The 11,378-nt window shown below is 48.3% G+C and overlaps 1 protein-coding gene across 1 annotated transcript in view; it reads right to left on the reverse strand.

The window, feature by feature from the left end:
• LOC147718164 (uncharacterized) overlaps nt 1–11,168 on the reverse strand; it is a 48,421-nt gene extending 37,253 nt beyond the window's left edge. The window contains exon 1 of the mRNA XM_086919264.1: nt 10,949–11,168. Coding sequence (XP_086775390.1) covers nt 10,949–11,000 — 52 coding nt within the window. The 5' untranslated portion in view covers nt 11,001–11,168. The remainder of the gene's footprint in view (nt 1–10,948) is intronic.
• Between the last annotated feature and the right edge of the window lie 210 nt (nt 11,169–11,378).

Below are 11,378 nucleotides of genomic sequence, written 5' to 3' on the forward strand. Positions count from 1 at the left end.
GGTGTACGAGCGCGGTATTAAAATTTTTGTAACATAACATAACATAACAAGGCCAGGGGCATTGCTTCAGGGGGCCGTGGAGTCAGGGGTGGAGGGCTGGGGCAGGAGTGGGAGAGAGTGGCATTATAAGGCCAGGGGCATTGCTTCAGGGGGTCGTGGAGTCAGGGGTGGAGGGCTGGGGCAGGAGCGGCAGAGAGTGGCATGATAAGGCTAGGGTCATTGCTTCAGGGGGTCGTGGAGTCGGGGGTGGAGGGCTGGGGCAGGAGCGGCAGAGAGTGGCAGGCAAGGCCAGGGGCATTGCTTCAGGGGGTCGTGGAGTCGGGGGTGGAGGGCTGGGGCAGGAGCGGCAGAGAGTGGCATGATAAGGCCAGGGGCATTGCTTCAGGGGGTCGTGGAGTCAGGCGTGGAGGGCTGGGGCAGGAGCGGCAGAGAGGGGCAGGCAAGGCCAGGGGCATTGCTTCAGGGGGTCGTGGAGTCGGGGGTGGAGGGCTGGGGGAGGAGAGGCAGAGAGTGGCATGATAAGGCATGGGGCACTGCTTCAGGGGTCGTGGTGTTGGGGTGGAGGGCGGGGGGCAGGACGGGTAAACAAGCATTGTCAATGCCAATCGGTCTCCCCATTGGGATCTTATATGTATTTAGCTCTGCAGCACATTAGCTTGGGGGCTGAAACATTTACTGTTCTTTAACATGGAGGGAGAGTGAGCACCAAACTACATGACACGCCAGGTATGGGAACAGAAGGTCAAATGCAATCAATCCACTCCCAAAGTAATTACCCACCCTAAAGTTATTATTAAGAATGCTGCTTAAAAAAATGGCAGGCAAGGAGCAGCTAAGTATGTTAGAGAATATTTGGGAGAATTTAAAGGCGTAAAAGTAAAATATTCTTTTCTCAGCCAGAAAAGAAAGAGTAGTGTTACTACTTTCAGCTGCTCTGAAACAAAAGAAGTCAAAGTGATAACATTGTGGGTAAGAAATCCTTAGAGGAATGAAAATAATTAGTTGTCACTAAAATAACTCAGTAACTGGCACATGCATCAAGATAGGCTTTTGCAATTCCTTAATTGCGACTATCAAGGAATCGGAATTAGGGAATCGCAAAAGCCTATGCATGTAGGAATCGCTATAAAAATAGCAATTCCTAAACATTCCTTAATTGCGACTCGCAAATTGCTAGTCGCAATTAAAAAAAGCGGTCCCAATCATTCCTATGGGCCTCCAAGCCCAAGGGAATGAATTGGAGATTGCATGCACAATTTGCGAGTACCAGTAGGTACCCGCAAATTTAAATGTAAATTTTTGTGTACTTGTATAGCGCACAGCTACCCATACCGGGTCTCCCGGCGCTTGTACGCATTCCGCTGTGGAACCCTTCCTGGCTTTTTCCTGTGAAATATCCACTCCTGGGCATCCCCAAGGTGAAGCCAGGCATCCTAGCGCTGTTGGGGCCGGTGTGGAGATTAAGCAAGCTATTGCCCAGAGTTGCAGCGTGGGACCCATGATTAGAATAGGCACAAGGCAAGAAATCAGGTCCTATGAATTTAGAGCTCAAGACCCCGCCAAGGACAGCCGAGGCAGGAATTGAACCCTGGCCCTGGGCCAGACCTCTGCATCAGGGTCTGCCGCTCTAACCATGGAGCCACACTTCTCCACAAATTGCTCATGCAATTTCAAGGGTACATGGGTGTCAAAATGACACCCTGTTGCACCCCTGAAATTGATCTGTGTACAAATGTTGCACACACACATGTCCAAAGCACATGCGTTTGTGTTACCTACGACTTTGAAAAATTCACTTTAGTGCATTTTTCAACGTTTTTTCAAATTACCATAAAGTTCAACTTCATGGTAATTTGCGCCCCCTAGTAGCGAAATAGCTGCTTCTAACTGAATGAATGAATGAGTACAGATTTGTATAGTGCTGGCTACCCGGGGGCATCCCAGCGCTTTAGACCCATCTCAGACAAATCACTCAGCAGAACAGGAAGGTCATCAGCCGCTTTCTAAACTGTAAATGATTAGGCTCAAGCCGCAGGTAATCGGGCAGCTGATTCCAACTTTTTGCTGCCTGTACTGCAAAAGGTCGGCCCCCTGTACGAGAACCCTTGATCCTCGGGACAGAGAGCAAATTGCGGTGGTTGGATCTAAGAGCTCTGGGCCCTTGATGGTGCCTCAGGAGAGGGCACAGAATGGCAGGGCCCTTGTTGATCATTGATTTGTGGGCCATACACAAGGCCTTAAACTGGATCCTTTCCTGAACAGGTAACCAGTGTAGAGCCCGGATGGCCGCCTTCGCCGAGCTATGTCTAGGGACATCCATAAGCATTCGGGCTGCGCAGTTCTGGACTGACTGGAGTATCTTAATGGACCCTAATGGTGCCTCCAAGTAGACCGCGTTCGCATAGGCAAGCCGCAAGAGGATCAAGGACTGAACCAGGATCCGTCTTGCCTCGAACGGAAGAAGGGTCAGGACCTTCTGTAGGATCTTCAGAAGGCCGTAACAGGTAGCGGCGACTTTCCGGGCTTGAACTTGAAAACTAAAGGTGGGATCAAGCCACACCCCCAGACTTTTAATTTGCTCCTTCAGGGGAGGGGGCGGACCCAAACATATGGGCCACCAAACGTCAAGATTGATGGGGGCCTTATATCCCAGCATCATAATCTCTGTTTTTGAACCGTTAAGTTTCAGAAAAGAGGCGTCCATCCAATCGAGGACCTTGGTGAGACAACTGGTTCTTGCATTGTATTTCAAGAATGGCAAAGTGCGATTCCTTAAATGCAATTGCAATTTGAGAACCCGCAGTTAATTGCGAATTCTCAAATTGCAAGTGCCTTGACCCTTCATGCATTGCAAATGCCCCTTATGCGGGCGCAAACGGACAAATATTGCGAATCGCACCGTTTGCGCTTGCAAAAATGTTTGATGCATGTACCTGAAAGTATTTTAATTTCACGAAATACAATTATTAATGATCAACAACGCAGCTGGTCCTCCGGCATCTCATTTATTGTCTTAAGTATGAGAATGTTTACGAGATGAGGAAAGAAATTGTTTGGATTAATTAACCGAGCCGGCGCTTTATCTACACAAAAGTACAAAGAAAGGCAATAAATAGACCAGGTCTGAATATGCTTTTTGATGAATCCAGTCCAGAGTTTATTCATCGAATCAACACAAAGGTATTTTTTTTACAATCTCCCCATGCTCAGTAAGCTGGTTTAGGAGTAGTCATGTTTCTTAGTGAGAGGTGTGGGTTAGTGACAAAGTTCTCCACTGTGAGGTCAGTAGACCAGCTTGGTTTTAAAATACATGCATTTTGATGCTCAAACATTCAGACAGGGATTAAAATGTTGGATTTAATAGCAGTTATTGCACAAAGCGCCAGACCACGTTTAGAAGATACATTTTCATTATTTTGGAAGCAGTCTTCTGGTGGGAGGTGAAATATGAGTGGGTGCACCCACAGAGACAAAGTAATTGAACCTTGAATAATCTCTATACTTCTCCTGATTACGAAGACATCTAAAAAGACTGCTGATGATTGTAACTTCAGTGAAAAATAGTCTGGTAGCGATTGTGATCCTTTATTTACATTTATACATAATTTTGTACAGTGGCAGAACATCTGAGTTGCCGGCTTGGCCTGGCACTACATTTAGACAGGAGCCGGTGACGCGTCAGTGCCTGTGAAAGAATCAATGGGAGAGCCTGGGGGGCACCTTGAGGTCAGGGGCCGCTGTCTTACACCAGATCCCGTCACCGGCTGTTGTGGAGGAGCACAGAGCTTGCAGTCGAGGTACCTCTGGAGCGCTGGGGCTGAGTGCTGGGTATTTATCAGGCGAGCTACACCCATTGGAATCAAAGGGCTTCAACCCCCCCCCCCCCGTCGTGAGTGGCAGCCCGGGCTCAGACAGCTCCCAGGCAGGCACACAGTCGCACCCGAGCACTTCACAGGTCTTTATAAGACCATGTGCATGTTAAAGAGGCTTTGTTGTTGTCTTACCCCTTTCAAGAGCCCCTGCCGCTCCACTCATCCTATTGCTTAAAGTTTCAGCGCCCCCCAAAAATTTTCTTAGCCCCCCCCCCCCTAATGTCTCTCTAGTTGCGCCTCTGGTATTTATCGTGTTTTAATGCCCAGTTCAGTGTTGTGGCCTGCGGCCTATGGATAGGCTGCTATATAAGCAGACCAGACATCCCATTTGTGGCTGTGTTGTCTCTGGAGAGAACCCCCTGACCAGGAGCCCGGGAGGGGCCAGAAAGGGAGTGGGGCTTATGGGGTGTCAGTGAATGAATCTTTATGCCGGTTAATCAGGCCTTCTGACAAAACGTGCTCCAATGTAACAGTTGTAAAAGAGAGTCAACGCATGTGTAAGATGGCCGTCTGGACAGGTCGAATTTGAGAGTTCGAATTCTCCCAGCCAATCCCGGGAGGGGGGTGGTGGCAAGGTCGGACTGGGATCAGAATTTGGCCCTGGCACTGACGAAAAAAGTGGCCCACATTCAAGGGGCGTGGCCCAAAATTAAGGGGCGTGGCCCACAATCAAGGGGCTTGACCTTTCATGGAACACCATTTGGTTACTCTTTGAGGTCTAATTTGTAGAGAAATATTTAGTAAATTAAGCCTTTTAAAGCTTACAGAGCAGGTAACATTGGTAAAGACTAGGAGTACTGCAGTTCTGATAACTGAATACTTACTTGCAGTCTTAACGCCGTGCACAATGTTGTTAAATACTCTTTCCCAACCAGCTATGTCCTAGACTCTAATCATCACATGAATCAGAAATCTAGCACAAAGTGAAGGAGAAAGGGTAAGACTGGAATCTCTGGGAATAGAACACGTAATAATAAAAGTAAGAATTCACAAATGTGGAAAAGGCAGTCTGGGGTGTAAATAATGCTGGAAAATGTATCTGTACAATCTAGTCATAAATGTATTTCACAACCAGCAGGTGATGTCCGTATACAAAAAACACAGTTCTATTTATGAGTACCAATTACAGTAAACATGATCCGATTTTTTATTAAGGGCCTGGGCGATGAAGTGATCTGCCCAGAATCACAGGTTGTTGAGCAGACACTGGGACTCAAACTTGAATCCCAATCTCTGCAACTCTGGCGTCATGCCACATATGCCTATGCACAGACCAGAGACGTTTTAAGGCATGGGCAATGTGGGCTTTGGCCCAGGGCTCCAGCCTTTCACGGAGCCCCCTGATAGAGCCAGCTCTGTTCTGCAGAGAATCTTGCCCTAATGACCATGCATACTCCTTAAACAGATTGTTTTAAATACAATTTTTTCAAATTTATTTTTAATATGGGCGATGAGTAAGAACCTATCACATAGATTTTGCAGAAAAATGTGTTTATGTTTCATGCAACATCCATAAAAAATGTCTTTGAGATCAAACAGGCCATCACATATGAGAAATGGGAGGATGTCACTGAGATTATTTTCAGTAATTTTAGTGAGCTGCTACTGTGTTGTAATATTGAAAACACACGTCAATGTCCTTGAATATTAGATGTAAATACATTAAGAATTTGGACAAGTATGGTAGTGCTCTGTCCAGTGACCAGCTGAAAGAGGGCATCAAAGAGAAGAAATTGGAATATAAATTCAAATCTGTTCCGAACAGGGGCCCAAAATATGTTTGGCCCAGGGCCCCCAAAATCCTTAAGATGTTTGGCACAGACAAGGAATGAAAGTGAGAGGATACTCTTCTTGCACAGGACACGGGGTCAAGGTGACAATGGCCTACATGCTGAGCAACTAAAAAAACAGCAAGGCCCCTTTCTGTCACAAAATTATTCGCAAAGGAGCACCTAATAAGCAGGAAGCCCCTGCCATTACTAACCTACTCCGCCCTCCCCAGACCTTCAGCTCAGGAGCACATGAACAGCAGTAAGGCCCCTACAATTAGTAAATTACTCAGCCCTCCCCAGCCCTCCAGGCCTCAGGGCAATGTCCTGACAGGGGAGCTCAATACACAGCCACGTTAGCCAGGGGGAGGCTGAGGTGAAGATGGTGCAAGTTACAAACATCACCTGACCCCCACAGCGAGAGCCATTCTTCCTCGCCCACTGTGCCCTGAATGTGAAGGGCTGTGGACGAGGTGTAGCACTAGCACTGTTTCTGGGCTGCGTAAGCCCCAGGCGGGCCCGAGGGGAAAATAGCTCAAAGGCCTGAGCAACACCTGCCCCCCTGGGAGGCCGATTCTTGTATACAATCACCCCTCGCCAGCCCACCATCAGCATGATTGCTTGGCAGGGCAGGGGGTCAAGGAGAGGCCACCGCGGATAATCGCTGCCGCCGCACAGTGAAGCTGCATTCATTTCTCTGTCTCTGTCTCTGTGCCCTCTGTGGGCCAGTTTTGTTTCTCCCCTTGCCAAGTCCACAGTGAGCACGGAGACAGAGACCGAGAAATGAATGCAGCTTCACTGTGTGGCTGGGAAAGGGGACAAAAAAAAACGGCGGGAGAAAAACGCCCACAGAGGGCACGGAGACACCAGCCCTTAGGCCCATGCCCGAATGCCCGCATTGCCAATCCGCCCCTGGGTGGTGGTGATACGAGAAGTTACGGACTGTGGGAGGGAATGGGGGAAGCAGGGGAACAAAACAGTTTTGAAAGTAAAGAGGCTGATAGCCATGAAAGGGGAAAAATTACGACATGGCCACCAGGAGGCGGGACTAAGTTGCCCAAAGCCAATCAGAATGCAGCATTTAGGATTTCAGCCAATCAGATAGATAGGTAGAAAGTGGGTGAAGCTTCCCTCGATATACTGTATACTGCTTGCCTCGCAAAGGGAGCAGCACATGCGCTGCAATGCTAGCCGAGACCTAAAAACAGCAAGCAGGGCTGGGCGGACCGTGTCCGACAAATCCTTAATGTCATGTGGGTGAGGAGGAAGGGGGCCTACAGCTCCTGATACTAGTCAGGGCTGTTTCAGAATCTGAGCTGAGGATGGCAGGGCTGGGAATGTTCATGGACCCAGGCCCTGCTTCTGGCTAGAATCCTCTGGCTGTCTCCAGTTGATAGGGGGGGGGGGGTTACACAGCTCTGGGCACAGCCATCACAGGCCTGGGGCTGTTTGTGATCTTTGCGGGGAGGGGAAGGCGAGGGAAAGGTTGGTCAGTGCCCTATCGGCCCAGGGCTCTGCGTATAGCCTGGCGTGTCCTGACCCAGCTTTGCTGCTCTGAATAAGGTCCTGGCTGAGGACAGCATTGTATGGTCCCCCAGGGGTACTGAAGGGGTGAGGCTGGGACCGGGTTTCACTTTTGCCCACAGCCTTTACCCAGGTGTAGCATTTGCACAATTTGGATTATCGGGCCAAGAAATTGGGGAGCAATTTTCTTCTCTTTGAAGTAAAACTCCTTTCCCTGCATTCCACGCAACAGAGCTAGGTCTCGATTACAAGAGACCCACCAGAATTACAAGATTTTGTTTTTCACACAGATAGTTCAGGGGCTGAAAGACCCAAAAGTGTAAAACTCCAAACGAAAACGTGCAAGAAATGGTGCGGAAACCCAAATTCATGCACATTTTGCAAATAAATCAGTGTTAATAAGCCTGCCTTCAGAAATACCGGGATATCCAGTAATGTCCTTTCTGGGATGGGGAACAACGAGGGTCTTGAATGGCCCCTGTGATGAGGGCCCCAGAGTTGTACCACAGACAGGCCCTCGAAGGGAGCTGTGATCAGCTTCATTATGAAGTGGCCTTTACGGCTCCATGGAGTAGACTGGGCTCATCTGGGCCGCCTGGGCTTCGGCTTCAGCTCACACTGACTCACAACTTGAATTTATTGCTGGCACAGGAAGCACAGACGCGCCAAAGTAACCTATTTTTTACTATTTTCTGGATTTCATAGTTTTTTTTCCTCCAGGATCTAGTAAAGGGAGTTGCTATGAGTTCTCTGCAGTTTGAAAGAGTACATTAATCTCCTTGTGGACTTTCATGGAGTGGGGCCTTGACCCGCTCCGTGGTGATTCCATTTCCTGGCCAGAGATGTTTTGGGGCGTGAGGACTGGTGGGAAGACAGACAAGAGAAAAGAGACAAAAAGCAAGAAGTGCTCTGACCAATGTGGAGAAGCCATGTAGGGGAACCTAAAAAGCACATATATGGAAAAGTCAATTTAAAGCTCACAAGTGACACTGCCCTGTAGTAGCAAGGTGAACAACAATATCCAAGAAGGGTCACTCATTCAGTTGGACTGAGCATCAGTGGGCAGAGAGTTAGATTGTCATTTAGGTGAGTTACAGTAAACACATTAAGGACGCCGAATGTGAGCACCAGTGAGACTTGGAGAATGCACCCCCTCCCCGAGGCTGAGACTGAGGGTTGGCTCTGTCCAGTCTACACCAGTGTGTCTGTGGGTGCTGGGCTCTACAAAGACCCACAGAAGATCATCTATAGATGTTCAGCTCTATACAGCCCCAGAGAAGATCATCTATAGGTGATCAGCTCCATGCAGCCCCAGAAAGGATCATCTATAGATGATGACATCTACACAGCCCCACACAAGGTCATCTGTAAGTGGCAGGCTCTACAAAGCCCCACACAAGATCATCTGTAGGTGATGAGCTCTGCACAGCCCCACATATCATTTACAGACGATGAGCTGGGCACAGCCCCACACAAGATCATCTGCAGGTGATGAGCCCTGCACAGCCCCACACAAGATCATCTGCAGGTGATGAGCTCTGCACAGCCCCACATATCATTTACAGACGATGAGCTGGGCACAGCCCCACACAAGATCATCTGCAGGTGATGAGCCCTGCACAGCCCCACACAAGATCATCTGCAGGTGATGAGCTCTGCACAGCCCCACACAAGGTCATCTGTAAGTGGCAGGCTCTACAAAGCCCCACACAAGATCATCTGCAGGTGATGAGCTCTGCACAGCCCCACATATCATTTACAGACGATGAGCTGGGCACAGCCCCACACAAGATCATCTGCAGGTGATGAGCCCTGCACAGCCCCACATGAGATCATCTGCAGGTGATGAATCGGCACAGCCCCACACAGGATCATGAATAGATGATCTGCTCTCCAATATGTCACACAGGATCATCTGTAGGTGACAGGCTCTGCAGAGTGCCACACAAGGATGTCTATAGATGACGAGGGCCATTAAAAGGTAAAAATATAGGTGAAGCACCCACACAGGTAAATTTATAGATGATGAGTTTGGCACACTCTAGTGCAAGGAGATCTATAGGAGATGAGTTCCACACAGTGTAGAGTTCAGCACACCTACCTTTTCCGGATCCTTAGCCCATCAAGTCTGACACAACTGCCCATTGCTGGACTTGCAGGGGACACGTTCTGTGCAATCTACCCATATATATCCATTCGTGACCAGTCATACAAAGTACACACAGGTAAGTCTGTATACTTTCTACACAGCATAGACAGGTTTGTTGATAGATGGCCAGTCATACAAAACACACACAGTTAGACCTGTAGGGATGAGTGCTGCACATCCTACACAGGTATATCCATATATGAACAGTTATAGAAAGCACTCACAGCTAGAGCTATGCAGCATCGGTTCTATACATCCTACACAGGTACATCCATTGGCGGCTAGTCCTACAAAGCACATACAGGTAGATTTGTAGGGATGAGTGTTGCACACACTACAGAGGGTATATCCATATATGACCAGTCACACAGCACCCACAGATGCAGAAGTATTGGCAATGAGCTTGACGCAGCCTGCACAGGAAGATGCTGGGCTGACCGTTCCTAACAACTTCACACAGCTAGTTCTGCATATGATGAATTCTGCACAGCTTACACAAATATACCCCTCAGGGGACCAGTCATACAGACACTATAGGGTCCTATCCATTGATAATGAGCTCATCGCAGCTCTCAAAGGCAGATCCAGAGCTGACCTTTCATACATAGCTACTCCTGTAGTTGATGATTTCTGCACAGCCTACACAATATAACCCACAGGGAGTCAGTCATTCAGACACTTTAGGGTAACATCCATAGGTGATGCGCTCAGCACAGCCCTTGCTAGTAGATCCAGAGCTGACCGTTCATACACAACATCACACAGCCAGTTCTGTAGTTTATTGTTTCTGCACAGAATATACAAATATAATCCACAGGTGACCAGTCATACAGACACTATAGGTTAAAATATATAGGTGATGTGCTCCGCACAGCCCTCACTAGAAGATTCAGAGCTGACTTTTCATACACAACTTCACACAGCTAGTTCTATAGTTGATTATTTCTGCATACCATTCACAAATATATCCACAGGAAACCAGTCATACAGACACTATTGGGTTCAATCTATAGGTGATGCGCTCAGCACAGCCCTCACTAGTAGATCCAGAACTGACCGTTCATATATAGCTAGTCCTGTAGTTGACGACTTCTTCACAGCATTCACAATATAACCCACAGGTGGTCAGAGTCATATAGACAATCTATAGGTGATGCTCTCAGCACAGCCCTCACTAGTAGAACCAGAGCTGACCGTTCAAAACAGCTTGTTCAGTAGTTGATGAATTCTGCACAACCACACAGATATATCCATAGGTGATTGATCAGACATGCAAAGACTACAGGGTTAGATCTATAAGAGATGAGTTCTGTAGAGCTCCACATGTTGATCTACAGTAGATAAGTGATAGAGCGCCTGCACAGGTTTCTGTAGATCACGAAATGTGCCCGCGTCTATAGGCGGATCCATAGGTGACTAGTCACAGACAGTCCCACACAGGAAGACTTGTTGGTGAGTAGTCATACATAGCCAAGCTCAGGTGACTCTATAGGTGAGGAGCTCTTCCCATCCCACATACATTCTACAATAGGTGTTCAGATCTGCCCAGCACACATATGCACTTCTGTATGTGAACCTCTATAATCAGTCCCCCTGGGTAGAGTCATACCATACAATCTGGCAGGCAGCCTTACCTGTCCCAAAGAGGAGGACAGCAGCCAGGAGGGAGACCACCACAGCCTTCATCGCCTCAAGACAGAGCAGCACAAATCAGATCAAATGTGTGTGGGGTCTGTAGCAGGGTTCTGAGTGAGGTCAGTATAGGGTCCTTCCTGTATGGTGTTTGTGGCAGGGTTCTGAGTGAGGTCAGTATGGGGCCTTTCTCGTGTGATGTCCTAGCGTGCTGGGATATCTGGCTGGTGTCTCCGAGTCTCTGGGTTTATATAGCAACTGGTGTAGGATTGAGAAAGGTGCTGAAGCATGTTCTTGTGAAATGTGTGCTTTTGTTGAAACATGCCCTCCTCAGGAAAACGCCATCAAGGCCACGCCCAGGCTACGAAGGAATGCATAGTTTAATGAGGAGCACAGAAAGGGCCGGGCTGCCGTGATGAGCAGGTGAATCAC

The sequence above is a fragment of the Lissotriton vulgaris genome, chromosome 4_2 (assembly GCF_964263255.1).
Source record: "Lissotriton vulgaris chromosome 4_2, aLisVul1.2, whole genome shotgun sequence".
NCBI lineage: Eukaryota > Metazoa > Chordata > Amphibia > Caudata > Salamandridae > Lissotriton > Lissotriton vulgaris.